General features: G+C 49.7%; 11 protein-coding genes across 11 annotated transcripts; 8 read left to right on the top strand and 3 right to left on the bottom strand.

The window, feature by feature from the left end:
- Positions 1 to 1,082: 1,082 nt before the first annotated feature.
- Positions 1,083 to 2,419, top strand: GNA3 (G protein alpha subunit; the record flags this gene model as incomplete). The annotated part of the gene is made up of 6 exons (XM_064849789.1): positions 1,083 to 1,212; positions 1,269 to 1,614; positions 1,663 to 1,791; positions 1,843 to 1,972; positions 2,026 to 2,264; positions 2,320 to 2,419. 6 exons carry the CDS (start codon positions 1,083 to 1,085, stop codon positions 2,417 to 2,419), a joined length of 1,074 nt encoding a protein of 357 aa, XP_064703544.1.
- A 2,361-nt stretch (positions 2,420 to 4,780) lies between these two features.
- On the top strand, positions 4,781 to 7,975 carry GPH1 (Non-essential glycogen phosphorylase; the record flags this gene model as incomplete). The annotated part of the gene is made up of 10 exons (XM_064849788.1): positions 4,781 to 4,965; positions 5,022 to 5,034; positions 5,089 to 5,124; positions 5,181 to 5,242; positions 5,290 to 5,393; positions 5,451 to 5,528; positions 5,581 to 6,446; positions 6,520 to 7,639; positions 7,701 to 7,823; positions 7,875 to 7,975. 10 exons carry the CDS (start codon positions 4,781 to 4,783, stop codon positions 7,973 to 7,975), a joined length of 2,688 nt encoding a protein of 895 aa, XP_064703543.1.
- Positions 7,976 to 8,476: 501 nt separating this feature from the next.
- LTR84_006226 (uncharacterized protein) lies at positions 8,477 to 9,367 on the top strand (the record flags this gene model as incomplete). The annotated part of the gene is made up of 3 exons (XM_064849787.1): positions 8,477 to 8,529; positions 8,657 to 9,160; positions 9,271 to 9,367. 3 exons carry the CDS (start codon positions 8,477 to 8,479, stop codon positions 9,365 to 9,367), a joined length of 654 nt encoding a protein of 217 aa, XP_064703542.1.
- A 357-nt stretch (positions 9,368 to 9,724) lies between these two features.
- Positions 9,725 to 11,218, top strand: LTR84_006225 (uncharacterized protein; the record flags this gene model as incomplete). The annotated part of the gene is made up of 3 exons (XM_064849786.1): positions 9,725 to 9,857; positions 9,920 to 9,960; positions 10,019 to 11,218. 3 exons carry the CDS (start codon positions 9,725 to 9,727, stop codon positions 11,216 to 11,218), a joined length of 1,374 nt encoding a protein of 457 aa, XP_064703541.1.
- A 1,061-nt stretch (positions 11,219 to 12,279) lies between these two features.
- Positions 12,280 to 14,755, bottom strand: LTR84_006224 (uncharacterized protein; the record flags this gene model as incomplete). Its single annotated transcript, XM_064849785.1, has 4 exons — positions 12,280 to 12,468; positions 12,518 to 14,519; positions 14,570 to 14,644; positions 14,694 to 14,755. 4 exons carry the CDS (start codon positions 14,753 to 14,755, stop codon positions 12,280 to 12,282), a joined length of 2,328 nt encoding a protein of 775 aa, XP_064703540.1.
- Positions 14,756 to 15,474: 719 nt separating this feature from the next.
- On the top strand, positions 15,475 to 16,002 carry LTR84_006223 (uncharacterized protein; the record flags this gene model as incomplete). Its single annotated transcript, XM_064849784.1, has 1 exon — positions 15,475 to 16,002. One exon carries the CDS (start codon positions 15,475 to 15,477, stop codon positions 16,000 to 16,002), a length of 528 nt encoding a protein of 175 aa, XP_064703539.1.
- A 118-nt stretch (positions 16,003 to 16,120) lies between these two features.
- On the bottom strand, positions 16,121 to 17,473 carry LTR84_006222 (uncharacterized protein; the record flags this gene model as incomplete). Its single annotated transcript, XM_064849783.1, has 3 exons — positions 16,121 to 16,148; positions 16,199 to 17,126; positions 17,182 to 17,473. 3 exons carry the CDS (start codon positions 17,471 to 17,473, stop codon positions 16,121 to 16,123), a joined length of 1,248 nt encoding a protein of 415 aa, XP_064703538.1.
- A 1,126-nt stretch (positions 17,474 to 18,599) lies between these two features.
- On the top strand, positions 18,600 to 19,573 carry LTR84_006221 (uncharacterized protein; the record flags this gene model as incomplete). The annotated part of the gene is made up of 3 exons (XM_064849782.1): positions 18,600 to 19,036; positions 19,087 to 19,124; positions 19,203 to 19,573. The coding sequence occupies 3 exons, from the start codon at positions 18,600 to 18,602 to the stop codon at positions 19,571 to 19,573; spliced, it is 846 nt and encodes a 281-aa protein (XP_064703537.1).
- Positions 19,574 to 20,013: 440 nt separating this feature from the next.
- On the bottom strand, positions 20,014 to 21,429 carry LTR84_006220 (uncharacterized protein; the record flags this gene model as incomplete). Its single annotated transcript, XM_064849781.1, has 5 exons — positions 20,014 to 20,214; positions 20,265 to 20,807; positions 20,860 to 20,940; positions 21,052 to 21,076; positions 21,146 to 21,429. 5 exons carry the CDS (start codon positions 21,427 to 21,429, stop codon positions 20,014 to 20,016), a joined length of 1,134 nt encoding a protein of 377 aa, XP_064703536.1.
- Positions 21,430 to 22,991: 1,562 nt separating this feature from the next.
- Positions 22,992 to 23,963, top strand: LTR84_006219 (uncharacterized protein; the record flags this gene model as incomplete). The annotated part of the gene is made up of 1 exon (XM_064849780.1): positions 22,992 to 23,963. One exon carries the CDS (start codon positions 22,992 to 22,994, stop codon positions 23,961 to 23,963), a length of 972 nt encoding a protein of 323 aa, XP_064703535.1.
- A 223-nt stretch (positions 23,964 to 24,186) lies between these two features.
- On the top strand, positions 24,187 to 26,859 carry LTR84_006218 (uncharacterized protein; the record flags this gene model as incomplete). The annotated part of the gene is made up of 3 exons (XM_064849779.1): positions 24,187 to 24,256; positions 24,517 to 24,914; positions 24,964 to 26,859. The coding sequence occupies 3 exons, from the start codon at positions 24,187 to 24,189 to the stop codon at positions 26,857 to 26,859; spliced, it is 2,364 nt and encodes a 787-aa protein (XP_064703534.1).
- Positions 26,860 to 27,005: the final 146 nt, after the last annotated feature.

Here is a 27,005-nt window from a genome sequence, read left to right as displayed (position 1 = left end):
TATGGAGTAAGTGCGGAATATCATCCTCCCCTTCGAAGGCCTAGTTTTCATAAATAACAACATTGCCCTCAATTAGCCTTGTGGGACACCATGCCATTATTTGTTATGAGCAGTCCGAGGTATCTAGAGGAGGAATGTTGATGGATAGTGGACTTTTCTTCAACCGTAGACGGTGACAGTGGACTTTCCCCAGCTTAGTTGGCTAGTTTCCAGGCTTAGCCATCAACTAAAATGGTCCAACGGGCACACAAGGTGCCACCTAGAGACTCGTACCTAGGTAGTCATGAGTTAATGGACGCCATCTCCAGCCCAACAGCCAGCTGCCACCTGCCCACACCCACGAATGCCCATTCAGCACACCCAGAACTCAACACCACTGCCAGTGGCACCCAGCTTTCCCGCTCTCGGCTACTCCGCTCTCCTCTAACCATCCGTACTCACTCCACGAATCCATGATCCCTCGTCAGTCGCTGTCTGCTACGAGTCTGAGTACTACTCCTACTACCGCTACCGCTATCCATCCGTACTGCTGCCAAACCCATAACCTCCTCTGCGCCGGCTCCCCTACCTGTCTGCCAACCACCATTACCGCTACTACTGCTGCTGCTGCTACCACCACCACCACCACTTCTAATTCCACTGCTTGATCAGCCTCTCAACCTTCCTATACCTTTCTGATCATCTCAAATCCCACACTCAACATATATACGCCTCTGTGTTTCTCGTGTTCCTTCTTCTACTCACTTGATCATCTGTTCGCTTGAATCCCTGAACCCATCCAAGCTCCATCGAATCCTGGTCTCGGCCCCGACTCCTCATCGTCAACCTCTCCATGTAATCAACCGCAGTCTCCACCAACGCCCTCGACATTTCAAGCTTCACCTTCGCGATTCAACACTATTCCACCCTACGTCTCGGCCTTGATCCCTTGTGCACCACGTCTTGAGGTCGACTACCCCAGGACTACGGTCCGCCAAAACAGACTTTATCCGTGCAGCTCCCTGTGCAGCTGCAGCCGCACCTAGCGCTGCATCTGCAGCGCCTTCGCTGCCGCTGCGACCTGACCCAACCTCGCCTCCATCATGGGTGCCTGTGGAAGTAAAGAAGCATCGACAGAGGATAGTGAGCAGAAGAAGAGAAGTCAGGCCATAGACAAGGAACTCGAGCAAGATTCGCGCAGATTACGGCGAGAATGCAAAATATTACTTCTTGGTAAGTGTGACACAGCTTGAGAACCCCACAGCAGACAACTGATTGTGCACTTGCAGGATCTGGTGAGAGTGGAAAGTCCACCATTGTGAAGCAGATGAAAATCATCCATCAGAATGGCTATACCCAAGAAGAGAGAGCGCTCTACCGACTCACGATATACAAGAACTTGGTGGACTGCATGAAGGCGCTTCTCGGCGCGATGCAGCAATTCGAAATCGAACCAGAAAGCCAAGAGGTCAAGGACTACGTGGATTATCTGTTAGAATATAATGTGGACCCAGATCCCGATACTCCGTTAGATCCCAAGGCTGCAGATGCTGTGGCAGCCATCTGGAAAGATCCGTCGGCGTCGAAGACGATGGACCGACAAAGTGAATTCTATCTGATGGACTCCGCTCCCTAGTGTGTTACAGTCCATATTCAGGAAAGACACCAGCTTACGCGTACCAGTTTCTTCGAAGAAGTCAAAAGGTTGGCAGCACCCGATTATATACCCAACGAAGCCGATGTCCTTCGAGCACGCACAAAGACGACGGGTATCTACGAAACAAGGTTTACCATGGGCCAGCTGAGTATTCAGTTAGTTCCGAACCACCATTCATCCGGAGATAAAATACTGACGCGTAATAGCATGTTCGACGTAGGCGGTCAGAGAAGCGAACGCAAGAAATGGATCCATTGCTTCGAGAACGTCACATCAATCATATTTTGTGTCGCCCTGAGTGAATATGATCAAGTGCTTCTAGAAGAAGCCAACCAGGTAGTCCACGTTCTCGCAACATCCTTGTTGACCAGGATCTGACGCATTTCTAGAATCGAATGATGGAAAGCTTGGTACTTTTCGACTCTGTGGTCAACTCCAGGTGGTTTATGCGCACCAGCATTATCCTCTTCCTGAACAAGGTGGACTTGTTCAAGGAAAAGCTTGGTCGGTCACCTCTGGGCAACTATTTTCCCGACTATTCGGGTGGCAATGATGTAAATCGGGCCGCCAAATACCTCCTATGGCGGTTCAATCAAGTTAATCGAGCTCAGCTCAACCTTTACCCTCAGTCAGTGTGACCGCATGTATACTATGTACCTAGTTCCGTGCTGACTTGATGACAGTCTTACCCAAGCTACAGACACGACCAACATTCGTCTTGTTTTCGCCGCCGTCAAAGAGACGATCCTACAGAATGCCCTGAAAGATTCAGGAATATTATGAGATACACGACCGAGGTTCTTGTTTCTCTTCAGGTTCTGCATTTTCGGCGTCTAGCGTGGCATGTGATGAAACGGGGGTCACGAAGTTTGGGAGGAATGCGTCACTATCTGATATCGACCGATCGTCTCCGGAGGTTCTTGCCCGTTGAGAATGGCGCTTAGCACAGGGTGTTTTGACCTTTGTCTTTGAATGAGTTTGTCGCAAAAAGTTTGCGTTTTGAAATACTGTTCCTTTTGTTGATGTTTGAGGCTGGAGCGAGTCATGAAGGCAATGTGGCGAGACGGGGGTGTCTACGGCCAGTACTGCGCTTTTTGTCGGTTGATCGAGTAAGTCGTTGATATTTGGAATGCTGATCTCGGAAGGTTGGATTACCAGCATCCAGCGCCAGCAGCAGTCTTGCCTCGCGGGACGCGCATTCGGTGGAAACAAATATATTGTGCACGTAAAGGGTCAGTGAGAGTCGAGAGAGCGCCCTACCACACAAGAAAGGCTGTGAAGGACATGGTTGGAAAGCAAAGGACACGACATCTACTCGAGCGTTCCGTCGCCGTGTACTCATAATAAGACTATATGAATATGGTAAAGTTTGAAGCCGAGCGAGAAGACCAGAAAAAACACACCAGTCATATTTAACTCTTCGTAGCGTACTGCGCTGGTTTGCAGTGTTGGAAACAATAGTCTTGCCCTTTTGGGGCAACCACTTATCAAGCATAATCAGGATGAATATGATGAGATGGGCTTATGTAAACCGTCAACTACTAGGGAAAGATACGTGCTTCTACTTATTCTGGGACAGTGTGGTTCGAGCACCCTGGAAGTCTGCGACGAAGTCAAGTACCCGGAATCGTCATCCATGCCTGCTGGGTCTCGCTTGAGCTGGCTGAATCATGAGATATCCGAAAGGTCGTGGCTGCACTGACCAGGCTGGAGCTAACGTAGAATGCCTGAGATATTGACGTTGTGCAGGGTATCAAAGTGCAATCTGCCAACTTGGTACCTCGTACAATGCTCTACTATGGACTATCCACTCATCTACGGAGTACTGTTCGCTGTCAATAGCTTGCCTCACCAAAAGCTTGGGGAAACTAAAGGCGGATAGAGTCTGGGGATCAGGAAAGAGAAAAGAGCATCAGCCCCTCCACCACTCCACAGTTTTCACCCCTAAAGTCCAATAACCAGGTTCTGATGGTTGGCGGGCGCCCAGTGCCCCCTCGGCTCACCCAGGGAGCCAACGGACCGCCTAGACGCTCCCTGTTGACTCGGTGGCCGTTTCCTGGCACGAATGCTGTCCCACTATCGCCGCTGGGTGTTCGCACCAAAGAGCTTGCCCCTCCTCCCAGAACCCCACTATGCTCCTTCCTACCTTTGCTGCAGTCTAGAGCTGTGATGAGTCGTCGGCTATTAGATTTTTGCTTTTCTGTGTCCTGAACATGTGCAGTTTTTTGGGAACCCAATCCCGGAGAGATCAGCCCTCGATCTAAGATGAAGAAGTATGCCCTGGTTCCTGCATTCTTTTCTCTCGTTCTCAATTCACCGCCGTTGCTAGGGGGAGCTGCCAGAGTTCCGGAGTAACTTAGTGCGGGGCACGGGTCTTGTTGACCAGAAACTTGACTTGCTGCATTGCAGCGCAGTGCAGTGCTCGTACTCGTAGAGCTGTTCCTCGAAAATTCTTACTTCGTATGCCCTGTGGCAATGTTGATCCAAAAAGTACAGTAATCAGTAGTCCAACTAGACGCATTCCCCATGCTACACCGCTCTAAGATCAAACTACAGGCCATCCCGCTCCAATGATGCAGCATGTTGGAGCTCTGGAGCGGCAAAGATGCTGACCTCTGTAGCCATTGGGCTTCTTGATGCCTGCATGGCCTGATCCTCACCCCCCCTTGCTTCAAGCATCAAACCTCGAGGCACGAACTTTCACTTTTCCTGTATCCGTCAACTGGGTGTTTTTATTGCACACAAGGCCCGCTCCTCAGTCGCAGACTAATGCAAGCCCAGTTGCTGAATAAATGGATCCGTGTGCTGCATGTAGCAGTATGATGACGATAATGCCCTACAACAATGGTGAATTGCGGATGCTTGCCAATGCAGCGGTTGTTGGGTGCACGCTCTGGCTCTGGCCCTGGCTCGCGGTGCATGGCGCATGCCATTCCAAAGCTTCAGCTCCTTCCCTCTGTATATACATTCCTCCACTGCATCTGAGACAACTTCCAAAGTTGTTATTTCCTGACCGCTCTCGCCTTCTTCTTCATCTCCGTGGATTCTCCCATCTCTCTGTTCCCCCTCTTCTTTTTGCTTCTATCGTTATCGTCGTGCTATCTCTAGGCTCTCTCCCCACTCGCCCTCAGAACTATCTTCATCATGGCGGCAGCGACCGCTTCGTCTCCAAGGGAGCGAAAGCCTTCCACCAGTGCTCCCATTTCCACCCTTCAGGGTCCTGTCGGACCTGGCTTCACTCGTCCCAAGCATAAGCGTACCGCTACAGGCTTCGGAGCGAGTGACATCAAGGCAGTCGAGTCAAGCATTCCCGAGCATATGCGAGAGGCGTAAGTGACCCCACCACCAGAACTCCCGTTCACTAGAGCTCACAGTTGGAATGCAGATGGAGGAAATATGTACGACTGTCCAACGTTCGACCGTTTCCAGATCTCTGACCTACTACCCAACAGTCCCCGTCAGGCTTCACGACAAAGGACCAGTTCGAGGTGAGCACGAAAACTGAGCTCCACACAAGAGATTGGGCTGATACTGGCTACTCTAGACCGAAATTGTCAGGCATATCGAGACCACCCTGGCAAGATCATTGTTTAACTGCGATGAGCTGTACGTTCATCCTGTGGTTTTCAAGACGATGGCTGATGGCCCAATAGCGCGGCATACTCGGGAACAGCTTTGGCTTTCCGAGATCGTCTGATCATGGATTGGAACAAGACTCAGCAGAGGCAGACATTCGCCGATCAGAAGAGAATCTACTGTGAGTTTGATTGAGACTAGCAATTTCTGGGGCCCAAGGTTCTGACATGGCTGTTAGACTTGTCGCTCGAGTTTTTGATGGGAAGAGCGCTTGACAATGCTATGCTCAATGTGGGATTGAAGAATGTTGCAAAAGGTCTGAGCTCAACGGGTGTGCGTTGGAGAGTATTTCACTAACTGATACACAGAGGGTCTGGCGGATCTCGGTTTCCGCATCGAAGACGTGATCAATCAAGAGCACGATGCTGCTCTTGGAAACGGTGGTCTCGGACGACTCGCCGCATGCTTCCTTGACAGTATGGCATCACTCAACTACCCAGCCTGGGGCTATGGCCTGCGATACCGATACGGTATCTTCAAGCAAGAGATTGAGAACGGATACCAAGTGGAAATTCCCGATTATTGGTTGGACTTCAACCCTTGGGAGTTTGCCCGACACGATGTCACTGTGGACGTCCAGTTCTACGGCTGGGTCAACAAGTACACCGATGATGAAGGTAAGCAGATTGTCTCTTGGCAAGACGGCGAGATAGTCACTGCGGTCGCCTACGATGTACCTGTTCCAGGCTACGGAACTCCCACTGTGAACAATCTGCGATTGTGGTCGAGCAAAGCTTCAAGTGGAGAATTTGACTTCTCCAAATTCAATTCGGGAGAATACGAAAGCGCAGTTGCTGACCAGCAGCGCGCCGAGACCATCTCAGCTGTGCTGTATCCCAACGACAACCTCGAGCGAGGCAAGGAGTTGCGCCTGAAGCAACAGTACTTCTGGTGTGCTGCCTCCCTGTTCGATATCGTCCGTCGGTTCAAGAAGACCAATCGCAAGTGGTCCGAATTCCCCGATCAGGTTGCAATTCAACTGAACGACACCCACCCAACCCTCGCAGTCGTCGAATTGCAGCGAATTCTGGTGGACAAGGAGGGTTTGGAATGGCAAACCGCTTGGGATATTGTGACCAAGACATTCAGCTACACCAACCACACAGTCTTGCCCGAAGCACTGGAAAAATGGTCTGTCCCGTTGATTCAGAACTTGCTGCCCCGGCATCTTCAGGTGAGTAATGACTTCTATTTTCGTTGTATATCATTGTTGGTCACGATGAATCAATGCTAACAGATGTCTCCAGATCATTTACGAGATCAATCTTTCCTTCCTGCAGACAGTTGAGCGTCGGTTCCCAAAGGACCGTGAGCTTCTCGGCAGAGTCTCCCTTATTGAAGAATCCCAGCCAAAGACTGTTCGCATGGCATATTTGGCCATTGTGGGTTCGCACAAGGTCAACGGCGTGGCCGAATTGCACTCAGACTTGATCAAGACGACCATCTTCAAGGATTTCGTCAGAATCTATGGCCCTGACAAGTTTATCAATGTCACCAATGGCATCACTCCCAGACGATGGTTACACCAGGCCAACCCTCGCCTCTCTGAGCTCATTGCTTCGAAGCTGGGTAGCTATGAATTCTTGAAGGATCTGACTCTCTTGAATAAGCTTGAGCCATTCGTTGATGACAAAGAGTTCAAAAAGGAGTGGGCTGAGATCAAATATGCCAATAAGGTCCGCCTTGCCCAGCACATCCTCAAGACAACCGGTGTGAGTGTCAACCCCAAGGCTTTGTTTGATGTTCAAGTCAAACGTATTCACGAATACAAACGACAACAACTCAACGTTTTCGGTGTCATTCATCGCTATCTCGCCATCAAATCACTGAGTTCTGAGGAGCGCAAGAAACTAGCCCCCAGAGTGACGATCTTTGGTGGCAAGGCAGCTCCAGGCTACTGGATGGCCAAGACCATTATCCATTTGATCAACAAGGTCGGAGAGGTCATCAACAACGACCCTGATGTTGGAGACCTTCTGAAGGTTATTTTCTTGGAAGATTATAATGTCAGCAAGGCTGAAATCATCATTCCAGCTTCCGATATCAGTGAACACATTTCTACTGCGGGTACCGAGGCCTCTGGTACAAGTAACATGAAGTTTGTCCTCAATGGTGGCTTGATCATTGGTACCCTTGATGGTGCCAACATTGAGATCACCAGAGAAATTGGCGAACAGAACGTGTTTTTGTTTGGCAATCTTTCCGAGGATGTTGAAGATCTGAGACACAACCACTTCTATGGTGATTATCAAGTGGACCCTGAACTTCAGAAGGTCTTTGATCTTATCAAATCTGGCAAATTCGGCGACGAAGGTTCGTTCGGCGCCCTCATCGGCGCTATCACTGAGCATGGCGACTATTACCTGGGTAAGTGATCAGATATGTGGTGGAGACTCGAGCTACAGTTTTACTAATACCCATGACTTAGTGAGCGATGATTTCAACAGCTACACCAAGACACAAGATCTCATCGATGAGACCTTCAAGAATCAGGATGAGTGGGTCACCAAATGCATTACGAGCGTGGCCAGAATGGGATTCTTCACATCAGGTATGTCTTCCTTTGAACCTTCTCCTGGATTTAGCTGACGTGAAATTACAGATCGATGCATCAATGAGTATGCCGACACTATCTGGAACATTGAGCCTTTGGATGTTGCAGAGGAAAAGCAGGTCCGAGCACGCACAGGATTGGACTCCTAGACCAGGAAAGATGGATGACCTAGAAGATATGATCGAGTGAAGGACAAAATGCCAAACCTCTAAATTGAACCCGTGCCCAAATGTTTCGCTGAGCCAGACATGATATTAGCTGTAGCAACTGCGCAATGTCAATGAAGAAGAGGATGCAGCGAGACGATCAGGAAGGGTTAAAAGTAGACAGACACCTAGAAACATGGATTAAATCAATCATGTTCATGATACCCTCATCCGTCGCACTTGAGATTTCGTTATCTTTCGTGGCTAAGAGAAGTGGCAGCCAAGACGGTGACGAATTGGCGGCGGCGTCTCGAGCCTTGCGCCTCGTGCTTTGCTGGCCCATCTGACCGACCCACTTTGGTCCCCTTCACTTCTTGATTTTATGTTTCTACATCAATTGCACCATGTGTTGTGCACTCCGGCGCGCAGACCATCAACATCGCCTCGCAGCGCGCTTTCGTCAAGAGTCCAATGAGACTTGTGATTGAGACGGAATAGAACAAGATGGCGACCCCGATAGCGCCCCAAGTTGTGGTGGTAGACTTCCACCATGCTCGGTGAGCTTCCCGTCTCATATAAATGCCTAAGGATTACTTGACCGCACGCAACGTGTGACGCATCCCATCGGCGTCGATAGGCGCGAAAGACCTGCTGGCTAACACTACCCTTTTTTGCAATCAACAGCGGGCCTGAGGTGGAATTCTGGGTCGAACCGGTCGGCGAGAATCTCGCCAAGAACAACGACTGGTCGCTTCTGCCGTTCATGGCTCTATCCGACGGTGCACACGCCATGCTCGAGGACTTCTCTTATTTCGCGCTCCTCGACAAAGGCGATGTGTCTCCCACTCCAGCAGTTGATAAGATCTCGGCCGATGTTGACACCACGAGCGTCACTAAGGACGCAGAGAGTCAAAATGACCAGTCGACGACGACGACGACGACGACGAAGGAAACGCAATCCCCGCCAATGCCACGCGGCAAAGGTGGTGATCTGCCTGCCACGGCAACGAGTCTCTTCGGCATCGCTTGCACGAGGCAGATCAAGTCGGACAGGTTGAAGCGGAGGTCTGCCAGCGTAACGAGGAGTACGGTGCAGAAGGCCGTGGTCGTCATTTCGCAGACCGCGAGGGGTATGGGAGAGTTGAGGGAGCGCCTGGGTGTCGTCACTGCCGCTTGGTTTGCTCAGGAGTGAGTGTTCTTCTCCCCCGATTTCTCATTTACGTGATCTGAAGCTAGTCCACGTGTTCGGCTTTGGTGGTGGGTTGACTTGGAGTTATGTGCTAATGACTGTGGTACAGGGACTTCTCCGATATCACCATTTTAAAGGTATGTCTTGATGGCCTTGACGAGGTTTCTGATGCTCAAGGCCCTGACCGTCGGATCGGGGCGTTGTAGGAATTCCAAGCAAGCCTCGATAAAGGTCCTGCCTCGCTTGAGGATGGAAGAGACCATCACTTTGGTATGTCTACGGCCTTTCGGTTGAGGAATGTCTGGGCTCTCTGTGCAAAGTCTCGACCTTTTTGGCAAGTTGAAACTCGAGGATTGACTTTCCACCAGGCTTATCTCTACGCGAAATGATCTACGAATTCAGGCATCAGACATTAGCTCTGGTCAAATGTCTACTTCTGCAAAGAAAGGTACGGGCACATCAAGGTTTCATGATTCGATGTACCTTCCATCTGGATCACCTGCTTACGTCCTTTGGGGTGTCAGATGCTATTCTTCGGTTCCAAATGTGAACGACTTTGCATGATGCAGTTTGCATTGATATCTTTGATTCCGGGCTTGCTTCGAAATCTTCAGGATTCTGCCGATCCAAGTCTTGATTCTTATAGTCGCACTGTTGAGAGACCGACAACACTGAAGACAAGTGAACGGAGTTCTTGTACGTTGATGGTCCCAGCTGTAATGAGATACGTTTGAACTTGAGTATGCTGACAACAGCAGTGCTATCATATATGGGCTTGCCATTACAGCTATTCGGCAAGGTCCGTACTCCCTCTGCTGGCGATTAGAACGATCTGAAAACTAATCTCGATCTGCTAGGGATCCTTCTTCGGTCCATATACGCCGCTTCAACAACTAGATATTCTCGCTGATTACGATACGAAATCCTATGTTGTTGGCTCCACAAATAGCCTTCTCCTGCAACAGAAAGAACGCTACTCGGATATTCTCATCAATCTAGATGAATCCAACAGTATCACAATTACCTCCACATCTCTGCGCACCGCACTGTCCCTCTCGGCTGCAGATCGCCGCTGGATAGACGGTCTCACACAAACTGTACTAGACACGTGGGATCCTGAGAATCCATCAAGGCCCAAAAACATGGGTTTCGCAGGGTCTGAAGATGCTATCCGCTTCCAGTTTGAAGAATATGTCTTATCTCTCCTCAGCTCGATGGCATACCAGGTATATCACGAGGCGATGTCGGAAGCCAATGTTCCCGCCAGCGTGAGCAACACTGAACACTACCCAGACCCAGACGACACAGCCAGTGACTTTAACCCGGAGTTCCTCACCATGTGGCGAGAGACGAACAACTTCGCGCTATTCAATCGTTTAACGGAAGAACACCGTGTCTTTGATATTATCGAGCCTCGCCACCCCACAGCCGGCGGACTAAATGTTGAAGATGTGCAACGCCGAGTCCAGCAGACCGTGGCGGAGTTGCACCTCGACGAACGGGTGAGAGAGGGAAGAGAACAACTAGGCAAGACGTTCGCCTCCGGCAAGGAGAGAGTGGGTGCGGGTGTCGCTCGCTTCTGGGCCGAAGTGGAGAAGGCCAGGGAGCAACGACAGACCAAACAACAGCAGACAAGTCGCAATGCAAGCCAGACTCGCGAGGGTGCAGGAGGGGACTGGGAGATTGTCGGAGGAGATTTTAACGCCGTCAAGCCAAAGGAAAACGTCGACCCATCGTTGGCGACCGACAAGACCACCAGTGCGCCATCACATCCTCCTTCGTTCAACGATACCACAACCGCGTCCTCCACGTCGCCACCGACAGCAGGAACAACAGCAACAGCAACCCTGGGCTGGGCTTCATCACTCCGCGACCGCGCCGCAAAGACCCAGTTCCAGAAACCCAACGTCGACACTGCACAGCTGCAGGCGTCGGCACGCGAAAATGCCGCAAAAGCTGGGGCCTACCTCAGCTCCTGGGGCAGTTGGGCCAAGGAACGCGTCCAGCAGCAGCAGCCGACGAAACCACCTGGCGGAACTGGGAAAGCAGATGGTTAGGGTCGGTTCGAGAAGTGAAAGGAGGGGTGGTGACTGACTGAGTTGTTAAGGGACATCGTCTCCACGTGGACGGGATGGAATGGTGGGCGGATTGCCCAATACTCGAGAGTGAGAGGGGGTAGAGCGTGCGTGCGTGCGTGCGTGTTTGTATGCCCTGGCACGGCATGGTATGCGATAATCATTGCGAGCCTTCTGAGACCCCGTGAGCCTAGGACGCTGGCGATGCAAGTAACTAACTGAGAGACGAATCAATGAAATAGCAAACACCAACTAGATATCCTCTTGCAAACCTGGCCGATACATATTCCCAAAAGTTCCCTCGTCTTCATTTCATTCTACGATCACACCATGTCTTTCTGACTAGATGTGACAAGAGGGGGGGATGGATTACTGAACGCATGCATGACATGGCGACGAAAGGAAGATTGAAGAGCACAAGAAAAGCCACTGCGATGAGAGCTCTCTGCACTTTTGTTTGACATTTTTTACCTCAAAAGCCGGGCGCATTGCAGGCTGATATTTAAGCTCAATGATTGCCCGGTCTGAGTTCGCTGCTTTCGGTTGTTTTTGGTTTTGTTGCACTTCCGACTTTCAACCAGTCCACTTTTGCTGGACCAGACCACTCTTACACAATCTCCTGGCGCAAAGAGACTCCGGTAGCGTCCCATGGAACTCACGGTACTAGCGGTTGTCATCGCGAGATGTGTCATGTTATCATCGCTCGTCATGTACCATGTAACCACTTGGGAAGAAAAACACTAAAATGATATGGTTGCTGCCTTCCCTTCCTTTGCAATGCCCAAAAATGCTCGATCCTTCCGAGCTTGTAAGGCACCAACTGATACCGTCCAAGCCTTCCTTGTCATTCATTCGACTCTGGCCTCAGCGCCTGAGCATGAAGACCCGGTAGCTGTGCATTCCTTGATCAAGATCGTAAAATGAAACTGTCATGTTCGCTAAACCGCTCCAAACACCACCCGTGGAAATGCACAACTGGAGTTAGATGGGAACCAAGCTTGTGTCTGTGATCCTACTTCAATCAACGAGCCTAGTTAAATTGATCATGCGATATATGCCAATTCATCGTTGTCGAGTCTCTCTAGGTAGTCTTTTTCCATCAAGGCGTCGATGTTTTTCTTGATGTCAGAAATCTTTGGGGGGAATCGATTGCGGACTTGGGTAATAACTTCCTCAACAAGATGAACATGCTTGAGTTTCTTTCGACCCTTCATGATCCGAACAATGACAGCCTATCAACCTGTTAGTATTGTGTAGACTTCCATCATACCACAGACTTACCTGAAGCAATAACTTCCGATCCTCCTCGATCGTCTTGTGAGTGTCTTCCGATTCCACCTTTTGCTCTGACTTGACTTGAATGTTCAGGTTAATCTTGACCTTTTTGTTCTTAAAGTTGTAGTTGAGAGCATATTTCGTTCCTGGGGCGGCTTTGCCATCCTCAGGGGATGGGAGTAGAACACGAGCCTTGCAAAGAATGCCGATGGCTGGTTCAATTGTCTCGTCGGTCAGTTTGGTGAGATCTTTGATCTCTGAGTAATCAAGCTTGTCAGTCTCATTGAACAATAACAGTATCGCCATCTGATATGTAGAGACTTGGAAAGTATATGGCACTTTCTGACTTCGGATGTAATTTGCTCGGATTTCTCCTTTGCATAACTGCCATAGCCAAGTAAGTTTTCGGCCATTGTGCTTCTGATCATAGAAGCGGGTGAAAGACTCTATCGCTTTGCTGACTTCCTGGGGAGGAACAAATGGGGTGTTGGGAGCATTCAGCGGCCAGAAACCCGTTCCTAGGATCTGGTATGTTGAATCGACACTTCGCTTGTCGTTGCTGTCTTCCAAAATCTTGTCATGCCAATCTTTGTAGGCGGTGTTGAGATCTTTGGAGATTTGTACATCCTGGAACATCCGTTGTAACTTGTTGGTATACTCGTAACCACAGGCTTCCTTGAGCTTGCTGATCATGCTAGTCTCAGCATCATCAGAAACAGAGCTTGTATGGACCAAGCGTTTTGCCAGCATGCGAGAGTAGAACTTCTGGAAGACATCCTTGTCCTCAATGTATTTGAAGACAATCATTATCTGCACCAAAAGTTCCTCCAGTTCGGACTCATCGGCCGCCTTGGCACCTTTCTTCAAGAGTTGATCGGCGTACTTGGCAAGTAGTTCTGGAGAACGTGTGGAGTTGGATTTACAAACCCGATTGTGATTGACAAACTCTTGACAAGCATTGTCGAGGGATCTGACGAACTCTGCCTCACCAGTGAAGGCGACATTGACCAGCTGTTGATATTTGCCATGGATCTCCAGTAAGGCATCGACATAGACCTTGGGCTCAAAATTGTCACCATTCGCAGCAACTTTTTCCACAGCAGCTGTGCCAGCTTTTCTGACGTGCACCTCGAAGCGGTTGCGCAGAGGGTCCAGGCCATCCTTGATTCTTGACAACAGTTTGTACATCCGAGCAAGATCTTCTGTGCGCTCGTTGTCGAGGAGGAGTTGGAATTCATCTCGAAGTAGAACAGAATGAGCCGCGATGAGTGCTTCATTGCAGGTATCCATGAGCTTCTTCATGATATCTGGATGGAGGTAGAGACCGACTCTTTCCTTTTCTTCTTCGAGTCTCGCTTCGGCCTTTTTCATATATTCGACAACACTATTCTCGGCAACAAACCGCCTCGATTCATTGGTGTAATAATCTTTGGTGGCTGCGATGAAAGGGCGCTCAAAGTACATCCTGTAGACGTCCAGGGTAGACTTGCTGCTGTCTTGTTCATCCAGGCCGAGTGACACAAAGCTGTCCACAATGGCTTTGATCTGAAGTTGATCGATGGTCTCTCCATTCCGCTGTTTCTCGACCAGCCGCAGTACGGCTGCCATGACCTTGGACTCCACTGCTTTGAAGAAGTCATCCTTCCACTTGACGAGATGAAGAGTATAGACATCGTACACGTTCTTCTTTCCCTCGTCGATTTCACGCTTAACCCAATGACGATTAAGATATCGGAAAAGATGATTGTTGTATTTGGCAGCATCGGTATATCGCTTCCACTCGCGAATATAGAATGTGAGTAGGGCTTCATCGGTATGTGATTCTGAGGCTTGGAGGACGCTGTAAAGATGCTCTGTGAGGTACTTCCCAAGTAGTTGATATAACTCTTCACCGAGGAGATGTGCACCCCTATGGCTTGCGCTGAGGGGGGATGTGCCGGGAGAAGTGCCAGAAGTGGTAGCAGCCTTTTGGGATGTGCAGAAATTGTGGACGGCAGTGTAGACACCCCTGCAACTTGATCAGTACGGGTACAAAGAAATGGTTAGAACTGCACTCACATGTAAGTCTTCATATCAAGACCCTCTTGAAGTTTGGTCATGACATTGTTGACGCTCTTTTCCAGATAGGTCCACCTGTCTCCAAGTTAGCAGTGTACAAGGAACGGCATATCGATCAACGTACGTTGAATCTAGATCATCTCGAGCCCGATTAGCAGGAGTTGACGCTGTGGTGGCGGGAGGCATGATTGCGGAGGCGACTCTCAATCAGGAGTGAAGTTCGTGGGAATGAAGGAGCCTGTCAAGAGGGGGCGATTGAGGAGGACGAGTACGATATCTGGGAAGAGAAACCGATTTCAAGGGAGATAGAATGCCAAAGTCGTAGCCTGCGATTCGGAGGTGGCCGTTGGTAGATCGAGTGCGTGAATTGAAGTGAAATTGGGGAATTCGATGAAGGTCGGAGATTGTCCCAGAGAGCGGCTGGTCTGGACTGGAAGACCTGCTACAGTGTGGCTCAAGAGAGCACAACCATGAACAGGAGATGAAGCGTCGTAAAGATGAAGACGAGATGGTAGGGGAAGGCAGGTGGTGAGAGTCGGCGCAGGAACTTGAAGGCAGGCAGTGACTGAGATGAAGGTAAGGCTGTATGGATTAGGTTATGATACCAGGTTTACTCACCCAAAGGGCCCTAAAATGGCACCAGCAGCGCTGGCAGCCTGGATAGTCACTAGTGATTCAATCCCCAGAGAAGTGACGCTATCTTGGCGGTGCATTCTCGGATAAACCATTTATCCCACTTCCATCAGGCAAATGACCCGAAGCACTCGGGGGGATAATCCGACATGATGATACAATTATATATAGCAATACTTTACAATTGATTCATTACACACTCCATTGAGTGTTCATCATATTGAGGGGGAAAATACTCAGAAGTGAACCCAGCCCAGCCCAGCCCACTCAATATGTCCGTCACCCCTCTGAGCGCCTTGCGAGTATCTAAACATCAAATCCCCGCCTTCAAGGGCTTTCCCAACACTTCCATCCAAGGTAGACCCTTGCTCATATACCATGGGGTGTTCCCCAAGTCCTCGACCTCGATAATCGAGTCACACTTAAAATCGGTTGGCGAAGTGTCTCCTCAATGGAGATACACCATGTATTCTGATTCCCATTTCCACTCCAATACTCATGAAGTCCTAGCCATCGCATCGGGCTCAGCGAAATGTTGCTTTGGTCATGAAGACAACGATGGGCGTGTCGAACCGATCTTGGAGAAAGGCGATGTTGTCATCATACCCGCAGGCGTTAGCCATCGTCTGATCCAGGACTATGGCGGGTTCCAGATGGTTGGGAGTTATCCCGTGGGTAATTCGTGGGACATGTGTTATGGACGATCCGACGAGAAAGAGCAAGTCAAGCAAATCGCCACTCTGAATTGGTTCACAAAAGACCCAATTTATGGCGACAATGGTCCATGCTTGCAAGTGTAATGATGCCATAAGAATGTGGAAGAATGCCTCCCTATCAAGGACCTAGGTTTCGTATGGCACATCTCCACCGGTGGCAATAGCGAGAGTGGCTGTGATACTCCTGATATTAACCGAATACCTAGTTTGTATTGATTCTTTCCACCAATCTGCAAGATAATTAGCAAGTGCCATCTCGTATTCAAGGTGCGAAACGTACCTCAAAACGCTGACAGAGAAAGTCATTAGCCACGCCGTTAGGGACACCAATAACACCGCACTCAAAGTTTGCGCCCTATGACAGACATGATCGAATCTCGAATTGGTCCTCGCAGAATCGCCCACCTGACAGGCTCCCTCGTCCACTGTTAAGGACTCAAAGCTGAGACTCAAATTCGCCGACTGAAAGACCACAAAGAAAAGGTCGAGGAGAACCAGCCGGACCTTCGCACGAGCATGTCGTAGTCCTAAGGGTTTGGAAAAGTACTCGTCATACGTGATGTAGACGGTGTAAATCAAAGCAATGGCGTCCACAATGATTGCCATCAGACCCGATGGGTCGCGGTAGTAGTCTTGCGGGCCTTCTCCCACCAATAATGTACAAGCAAAACTCCGAGGCTCCTCAGCGATGCAATGTGTGATTCTTCCAGTTTCTCTCCAGATGGACGTGCCCAAGCCAAGGGCTACCAGTGCAAAAACAAAAATTGTAAGTCGGAATGCCAGAGGGATGAAGGGATTCCGTAATATCGTAAACTGTGCTCGCAGATACCATGCCTGCCGTTTTCTTCGGAACGCACGGTATCTACTGCTGCCCTCTAATTCGTCCTCCTCGTGATCTGCCAACCAGGGTTTGGAGTAGTCCGTGAAGTTCCGATCGAGATATTCGGTATCTACCTTCTCTCCGTTAAAGGTCTCTCGGGGATATGCACTTGCTCGTGCGAACGTAACCCATCTCGAGGTTCGTTCCGGTCTCGTGTCGCCTGAGGATGTTATGTTCTGATCGCGTTCGGGTGCTTTGCTCGACAGGAGAGGGCGTTGAAGAGCGGCTGGGCTATGGTTGTGTTGAGCTATGAATGCCGCACCCGGGCTGCCCGGTAAGGAATATTCGGTGTCGTCAAAATCGTCTTCCTCTGCGTCCCGAACCCAAGCTGGATGGTAGAGTCAGTCGTAGAACGTACTACAAAGTGGGTGGGCAGAGCTTACGTGGGATCGTTCGGACTGGTAATGGCGAGGTCGCTTTGAATACTTGGGGTTCGGACAGACTCTTGAGCAGACCAGGCTTCACTGGTGGCGGTCCTTTGACTGATCCTGTACGTCTCTTAGGCTGTTGTGCACAATACTGTTTCTTTCCCTGTATGGGTGGGTTTGGGGAGGGGGCTCGAGGGCTGGCTGCGGGTTCATCGGGACGCGGTATAGCCTGGCTGGGATCTAGTAATGATGGATCCTTTTCTGGATCTCGAGATTGTGAAAGCCAGGGAAAGCCATTCTGAGCCATAGCCCACGATCCCAGGCCGACCAGGCACACGGCCTGGCAATGATGAGCTTAGCTGCGGTGTCGGAAGCAGGTCATGTCATGAAGGTGCTTCCTGGTCAGTGGTAGGGAAAAAAGAGGTCGTTAAGAAGAGAGTGCTTGTGCAATATAAGGCTCGTTCCAAGAATCGGAAATTCGGCGTCGTTGTTAGATTTATGTCTGGGTAAGTCTCGACCAGCGATATGTAAACAGAGAATGGAGGCTGGTTGCTGGAGACGAGATGCGACTCGCATCCATGTCAAGACTACAGGAGTGACGCTTGGCGTAAGAGGACTTGAACTTGAATTTGGCAACCCGGAACTGGAACTCGGAGAAAGCCCGCCACATGCCGCTTTAGAGATTCCATTGAGTGCCTTTTTACAATCCAACTCTAATCTCTTGCTCCCGCCCCCACTTTACGGCTTCCGCCTAAATCCCACTGGTAAAGATATAGATAAACCACAAGTCGATTATTCATATCTTCGAGTTACAATGCCACACAGAATGGCAAAAAGAAATCTCCCCGACAGGGAATCGAACCCTGGTCTCCCGCGCTCGTTAAGGATGTCTTGACAAGCGGAAACTGTGGTTGTTGTTAGATTTTGATGGCTGTAAATTGCGCAGTGGGTGAACATACTCATGACCACTATCAGACAATTAGTACGATACCAGCAAACCATTGGCTATGTGCTGCTAACCTAGACCATCGAGGATTGGCTACTTTTGCAGTAGTGATGAATTGTGGTTATATTCGTTGCAAAATTTCACACATGTTAAATTATGTTCCTCGATCCCGAATCTAGTGTGGCTGTGCTGTGGTGGATCTTGATCTCATTTGTGGCGCAGTCGTTGGCTAATGACGACAAGGTCAGATGGAAGTTGGAATTCCCATGCGAAGTCGTTGAGAAAAACTTTGGTGAAAGCTAAGAGTGCCCCTGCTTCGCATTGACTATTTCATTCATTCTCCTCCCTTTCTCGCTCTCAGATCAAGATTCCGAGGTAGCAAATACGCAGCAGGTCTTCATCCCCCCAAAATCTACGCGATGGTTTAGACGCACCAGTAATACCAGCACCAACGAGTGCCTCCATCTACACCCACACCACAGTTGCTATGCGCATCTTCCTCCTCCCTCTGACCACGCGACAAGCACTGATATACTGTCAACGCGGTCCCGTCAAAGCGGGCACGACTCCACGGCTCATCGACCGTGTAACAACCAAGGCCGCCGAGACATGGTCTAACTGGGAAGCTGCAGAGTCAGGATGGAAGAAAAAGGTGGTCACATACGGGAATAGCGCCTTACAGCGGATCCCCTATCAGGAATGGTCGTTGAAAAGCTTCCCGCCCTCAAATCCAAAGCTGCAGGCCGAGCAGATCACCGATGGCAAGAAGTTCGATGTCATCTACCCGGGCAATGTCATGCACCAGGAGGATGTGCCCAAAATTATGGCCAGGCTGGCCCGAGAACGGAAACAATTACACTGGAACCGCTTCATTGGCAGTATGGTGGCCATGCCCTTCACCATTCCCTTCGGGCTGATACCAATGTATGCTCACTTTCCCCAGCACGTGTAGTCCCAAATACTGATGCAAACAGCCTACCCAATATCCCCTTCTTCTATACAGTATATCGATGTTGGTCACACTGGCACGGTGGGTACTCCAGATGATGGCTGTGACTTTGCAAAGGAGCATGACTGACATTGGCGGCAGCATTGAAAGGCTCCGACCACCTTGATTTCATTCTCGACAACCGGCTCTTCCGACTCAAATCAACCGACGAGGTAGAGAAATTGTTCGAGGATCTTGCACCGGACTCGCCCGACTTCCACTTTGTCACGCGCAGCGAGATCGTCGATGGCACCGCACCGCCGGAGAAATTGATACTAACGAAAGATACCCACAACAAAGTCGCACGGGTGCTAAAAGTGCCGGAACTCGGTAATGAAGTGGAACGCGCCGTCTGGCAGGTCACTCGACAAATGCGTGAGCAAGAAGCGAAGAATGCTCAGTCGAAGGACTCCGAGAAAAAAGAGGAACCTCGCTTGATCGAAAATGTGCAGAAGAAAAACCGGAAAATGTAAGGTCTGGAGTTTTCGTGGACCGTTACTTATCTGGATGGCTGCCATTGCGAACTATAACCATTGAGCAGGATGACGACTATTTGCTTTGGTAACAAGATGGGACCTTGTCAAGCCATGCATGTATTTTATGATGAAGGAAAACCCACAACTCTGTAATTTATGAACTCCTCTTGAATGACACGATCTAACACACACAACGTGGCACTGTGCTTTTGCGAATCAGTTCTGCGGCTGGTGACATTGTAAGCTATTTTGCTGCACTGATCTTGATTCCATCCTAGCTGATCTAGCAAAGCATGTGTATTGTAGCCCCTGCGATTAAAGCTTGCAAATTCTTCGAAAGGGGTCATCCCATAGGACTCATCTACCTGTAGAGGAGGAAGTTTACAGGTCTTCAGGCGTTCCTATCATCACCACAGTAGGATGACATTGCCTCTTTCTCATTTGACCATGATAACGAGCGTCCCCTTGCACTTGGTCCCAACTCTATGCTTGCCTCCCACATGACCCTTTCCGTCAGGGCAATTGTTGTAAATACCCTGCGCGGCAGCAGCAAGCTCAACCCAGCTGATGGTATCGACTCCACAAGAGTCTTTGATGTCATCGACATACTCGTACGAGATCTTGCAATTGCCGTAAGACTGTTATTTGTTAGTCACCTATCACACATTAGACCACGGTGGAGGCTTACAGTGATGTCGACGTGATCTCCCTTCTTGCCGTCTGGAATCTCTGACAAAGGGGCATCTAGCATTTGGCCAATGGCATTCAAGCAGTCACCTCTGGTAGCTTTCTTGTCTGATGTGCAAGTGGTGGATCCTGCTGTAAAGGCGCTTATGTCTTTTTGCATCCAGTCCGCGTAGCCTTGCTGGATGGCTCCACGATCTAACTTGACATCAGGCTCTCGGTAGACAGGACTTTGCTTGTCGTCTGGGAGAGGGTCCATGAGATCACAATCGGTGCGCACGAAAATGACTATGCCACGAGTCACATCCTCGTCTGGATGCCCATCACTAGCTTTGAATCTCGCGACTTGTTGCACGCAAGCGTTTTCGACTGTTGAAGGAGGCATGGAACCGCAGGATGTAAGGCCTGTGCTCACCTCCGTATAGGTACCACAAGTGTCGCGCAGAATGCCCACAAATGAAAAGTAGCCACATTCCCCTTGCTCAAGCTTTGTTGACAGTTCATTGGAGATGCCCTTGGAATATTCTTGATTGTAACCTCCTGCGATCTGGGTGTTTCATCAGTAGGTAGCGAGGGTGTCGATCGGGGCAAAAACATACGCCAGCAATCAATGGGCGGGATTTGAGAACAGTGTTTGCCCCAGCCTTGTAAGCATATGTCTGGGAAATGCCATATTCGATCTATTGAGTTGAAGAGATTTAGCAACACCGCATGCAAGCGCAAAAGGCATGCGTAATTCCATCTGGAGGGGGGGCGGGGGCTTGACAATGGAGTCGATAAGTATTGATTACCTTGCAATCGCGGGGGCCACGGCAACTGACAAACAACTATTGTTAGCAATATGTACAGAGAATCGCAGAATGACCTCTTAGAGAAGAGACTCACAGGGGAACGCGAAGGAAAGGTTGCTCAGGACCGTATCTGAAGTTGGTGCGCAATTGACAGTAAGCACCGCAGTCATTTTCATAGTTTCGATAGTCACTGCAGGCCTTGCCATCTTCTTCGAGATGATACTTTGGAGGGCAGACGTCGGTACCGTATTCGGTGTACAACTCCGGAATCGCGCCCACCCACGCGCAGATGTTCGTGACTGGCTCGTCCAGAGGTGCTGCCAAAGTGCCCAGGAGAACCACGAAGAGCCCACAAAGAATTGACATTGCTCTCTTCATCTTGGCTGCTGGAAATGTAGCGGGATCACGAATTGTGGATGATGTGTATGAGGCAAATGGACAGAAGAAAAAGGAAGACAAGAAATTTGTACCAATTCGCGACGAGGCAGTGAAGCTAACAGTGACAACAAAAGGGTCACCGTAAACTTCACCGTCGTAACCATTGAAGAGTGACAATTTGGGAGTGGAATAAAATTGATTACATACCCGTCACTTCCAGCCTATGTCTTCCTTCTGACACTCCGTTCGTTGCAACAGTATAACCGGCGAAAAGTATGATATCTGCATTTCACGTTCAAGTTTTGATCACTCCATCATCTCTTGTCAATCTTGTGCCCCTGAGATCGCACTACCTTGTGAGGTGTGAGATATCCAAGGAAGATCACCTCCTCCCTGAGTCTCAATAACTTGCCATCCTCAGACAATAAGATTGCCATTTGAGTGAGATTCATCATTTTGGGATATAGTTATACTAGCCCATAACGCCGCGATCTCGCCCCGGACGCCTGGAATGATGCACGATCCCTCTGCACATTCACTGGATGGTTCTGCTCCCAACAGTGGATGTCAACAGCACGATAAATACCCCACTCCACAAGGTGAATGGTTGCTGAAAGGGGCAGTATTCAACCAAAGATGACATAAAGGCCAATTGTCCACGTCTGCTCCGTGTGAACGAAGCAGTCTGCCCATTGTTACCTACCTGTGCAGATCTCCAAGAAGTTGCCTCTATCGAACATCGGTTTGACGCGTCGAACACGCTCGCGCACTGAGAACGGTTCCATCTCTATGCTTATCAGAGGGTCAGCTGGAGCAACGAGGATGCATCTAAGCTGCACGTCAACAAGCTCACTTCCTTCACACTTTGCGACCTGAGCTGGGACAGGGACATCAGGTTGCTTGCTTAGATCGGTGGCTGGATGGATGAAACGCTAGACGAAGTTGAAATTGCGCATAAAATGCAAAGTCACGTGTCATAAAAGCAGCATCGCGGCTGCCTCTTTTCCGAGTGCGGGCCCACCGAAAACAGGCAGATCCCACAGGCACGTTCGAGACCATCGGAGTCTTACAGGTTGAAGTTTGCTACGATTGTTGTGTAGATTTATGTTGTTGCACTTGTGAGAACTGTGTTTTGAGTGTCTCCAGAGCCTCTCAATCCCACGGCTTCAAGCGAAAAAGTCTCTGACTCTTCTCCATTCTCATTGTATGGTTGCACATCCGACCAGGTGATCCGAACTTAGTGACTCCGGAGGCATTTTCAGATCTGGATTCCTCCCCAGCTCTCTCAGAGCCTTCCAACCTTGTGCGCTCTTATAATCTTTGAATCCAGTCTCAATGGAATAAGGTCAAGTCAAAGAATGGCAGAGTGGCTGCGATTTGAGACAACTCTCTCCAAAGGCAACAACAACTCCCCCAGCTTGGGAACTCCGTTGGCGGTGTTTTCTCTTGGTGCATTGAAGAGATTCCATCGTCCACAACTTGACTTTGGTGTGGATTCATAAGCTCAGATCTCTATCAGCAGCCGCACAGTATCGGAAGCCGTCTCTAAACCACTCAAATTTATGGCTACCAACGACCAGACCATCTCAATTCCCTCACCTTATACCCAATCATTTCCCTACAGCGACAAACGCCAGTTTGAGTCACCCAGGGTTCATGTCCCTCCTCCAATCCTTGATTACCAGGATGGAAAGCCATCTTTTCATGTAACAACCGACACATTCAAGCACACAAACGCCGAATATGGAAACCCCGTTTTGCTGGATTCTATGAGATCCTGTCATAGCCTCCACATGATCCACAGCATGCTCTCATGGCGATACGAGATGCGCAGAGCTGCTCAGCCTGTCCTCCCGTATCTCTATCTTGGCCCTAGCAGCGCCGCAAGAGACCATGCATTCCTCGAAGCCTCCGGCATAACCCTGATGATTGCTGTGCGCAGTGTCAAGGCCGTGCAGGCTCGCCCTGCCTTCTTAAATCCAGCGTCGTTTATCCTGACCTCAGGAATTCCCACATTGTCTTTCGACTTTGATTCAACTTACGACTTCGTATCCAAATTACGCTCCATCATAAAATCAATCAACGAACACATTGAACAGACCTGTACAAAACTCCCAGTTGAAACTGTAAGCGACATTGCTGGAAAAGTGCTCATATTCTGCGAGTCTGGGAACAACCGCTCACCAGTTTTGGTCGCTGCATACCTTATGATCATCTATGGCGTTGACGCTTTCTCTGCAATCCATGTCATACAATCTCAACGCTTTTGTATCACCATGTCTGATGACCTTAAAAATGTACTGCTAGACCTGCAACATATCCTCGAGGCACAACGCACTGTATCGGCTGCCAAAGCACAATCCACCGACTTGTATAGTCTCCCGAGTCAGCTCTCCCGCTCGCCCTTGTCTGCGAAACGAAACCTTGATGACATGGAGGCGTCAGATGATGATATGGAGTCTGACTCTTCCGAGTATGGGCTATCGTGCAGCATTAGGGAGGGGGTTGCACCTTTCACAGACTCCGGTGATTAATTGAGTTCATCCAGCGTACGATAAGTTTCACCAGTAGGAGCACTGGAGGTTTGGGATTGTTGCCAATGTCCTTATCATCACGGTTGAACGTCATCAAGAATGGCGCGTTGGTGCACACACCCTTTAGGAGAGTGCCAGAAGAGATTCAAAAGGGGCCCATCTTTATTGTAGAGACACTTTTGGCACAGTGATGAACAAGGCTGCCAGTCTGGGGTTACGTGGGATGGCCACGAGGAGCACGCCTGTAATTCGGATTCCCAAACAGATCACCTCATTCACGAGCGGTAACAATGGTAAGTCACTTTCGTCTTTCACAACATCACCAGTGAATAAAGGCTAACGACGCAGTGACTTTTCGAAGCAAGACATGACAACAACATCACCCTACTCCCTGTGCATGAATCTTGTCATCCTCTTACTTCAACAAAGAATGAGAAGTGATATTCACAATTGCACTCAAGTTCAAGTGACGCATCAAACTGTCTTATGCCTTTTATTTACCATCTTATTAAGTTCTTCGTTATTACTGAAATCCCGTTCATAACTCTCACAGCCACGCCTATCACTCAAGAGTCTCCTGTAGCCATACGACACTCGATTACAGGAATGCAATTGAGGAGGAGCATCATTCAGCCTGATCGGTATGATGAGGAAATCATGGTCACGAAGCCTCGTTCCACCACCAAACCCGCCTATCCCGACTTGATGGCATCTCAGGTCGTGGCATTCAACCCAGACCAAGCCCCTGCAGCATTCCCTTCGCGACCCCTGAACTCACGATCCACCGAGTCTAACGCAGGAGAAAGTGGTGCTCTATCAAATACTTCTGAAGCACGTGAACCCAAACATTCCCATCGACGCAGTGCCTATGTCCGGAAAGATCTGCGAACAATATCAGAACCGTTGAACTATGAAGATTTTGGAGTCATTGCCACAGCCGAACAGAAAGAAGTAGAGATCGATCCATCTGATTGACGTGTTGCAAGCTGACATTGACCAGGCTCGCTCGCGTGATTTGTGGCACGGATTACCATTGTCTTTGAAATATCACATCTACAAGCACTTGGCTGTGCCAAATAGTCGGGATTCAATCTTAAAGTCTCTTGGAATATCTGAGAAGCATTTCAGGGAAATTCAGGCTCTGGTCGCCCTCCGACTCGAGTGGCCCGCCACGGTTACCGAGATCTGGGATGAATGTGCCAACAACAACCATCTTAATCATTCTGATGACTCGATAGTTAGCGACCCTTCAAGCATTGATCCAGATATCTTCCGCCAGAATCTTGATGCGATGGTTTTCGCGAGCAACTATGAAGTTGCCTATGAATCCGAAATCTTACGCGCAAAACAATTCTTGAAATCTCGCAATCTTCCTACCAGCATCCTTGGAATATGGGTACCAGATTGTTCCGACTCAAAAGGCACTGAATTCTTCAGGAATATCCCCAAAGAGCTCATCAAATTTACTGGCATCAATACCACCACCCGTGATATTATTGTCGGTGAGGTCGCTCACGAAGCACGGCCTACCATATCACGAGCTAGGGAACCAAATAACCAGGGTAGCCCCAGAGGAATTCTGAAGAATGTGTTGTTTCAACCATTGAATCTCCAGGCTATCAATCCTGTGGAGACTGATTCCACAGTGCAACGTGGCCGGCATCCTCTTGCCACAGTCACCTCTGTCGAAGCTGTTTCCAGTACCCTAGCTGGTGAACCAGGAGATCTACAACAAAGCCAGCAAGATCTCAATCCTTCATTGCCGGGCGGCACATCTCAAGATGAGACTCAACATAAGTTCGATCAGAGATCTTCGGGTGTTATGCAACTACGTGACCGGAACAGTATTCCACCTGCTCGAGCAGCGACTCCGTACTATCTCGACAGCGGATCACAGCACATCTACGATATCCCGGTCGATGAGGGTGGAAGCACTCTAGAGCAAACGCAGCCAGACACTGTCACGCTACCCGATATCCCCGGCAGTGGGTTCTTAAGCTTTAAATTCAAGCGAAAGCAGGACCTCACAAAGATATTCGCTGATCAACCCGAAGTCTATATTTCAGGAAACATTCGCACACATACACCCCATCCTGCCACACATGGCGAGGGTCAGGCCCATCCGACACTTGTTACTCTGAAGATCAGTCCAGAAAAGTTGAGACTTGTGCATGCGAACAGAGTGCTACAGTCTCCGACCGACTATTCTACCTCGCCGTCCACAGAAGGACTGGCAGCATCCAATCAGGCTCTCCCTCAGCATTCATGGTCCCTCGAGGGCCCTGCTTCGTTCGATGCTCAATTACCTAGTAGGAAGCGAAAGGCTGATTTCATAGACACCTCCGATGTGCTTGTGAAGCGTGCCCGACTAATGACCAATGATAGGCCTATATTTCTCACCAATGGACACGATAGCCACATCTCGAGTACAAGTGGAAGTCTTAATGCGGATCTCCAGCCAGTGACTATGAACGGACAAGCATCCGCACCTCCACCAGCTCAACCCGAAATACTGGCGCAGAGCATCGAAACTGACGACAATGTCTTGCCCTCCAACCTCAACCACCGAGTCTCAGCGAGTCTGCCAGACGAAGCCGTCCCAAATCGACCCGCTCCAATCGCCATCGTCCCATCGCCCAGAGACTTCGATCGCGCACCCTCTTTCTCTCCAATCCCCGAGAATGCGTACCTGGAGGAGTTTCCAGCCTTTCTCGGATCGTCAAAAGCAGGAATCGATCGAGGAGGGTCCGGGCTAGCCATGCACGGAATGATCGCAATGCTTCCAATTGGCGGTGTTGAGGCAACGCCCAGACACACTCGCAGCGGGCCTGCTTATATCGTCACTAGCAGCAGAGCGCTGCCGATGAGGAACTATGGCGGTAGGAAGCGCGCTTGACCGGCGCGGGGCGTCATATCACATAAGCTGGATGAATGCCAAGCGAGAGGGACCGATGCTGGAAAGGAAAGGAAAGGAAAGGAGAACGCGACTCAGGGGGGAAGTCATGCTATGCTGGAAAGGAGAATCGTGATGGGTGTCAAAAG

The sequence above is a fragment of the Exophiala bonariae genome (genome assembly GCF_035927105.1).
Source record: "Exophiala bonariae strain CCFEE 5792 chromosome Unknown scaffold_23, whole genome shotgun sequence".
In the NCBI taxonomy this organism is placed as follows: domain Eukaryota; kingdom Fungi; phylum Ascomycota; class Eurotiomycetes; order Chaetothyriales; family Herpotrichiellaceae; genus Exophiala; species Exophiala bonariae.
The sequence above is the reverse complement of the archived record's forward strand: the minus strand, read 5'-3'. Positions and strand labels throughout refer to the sequence as shown.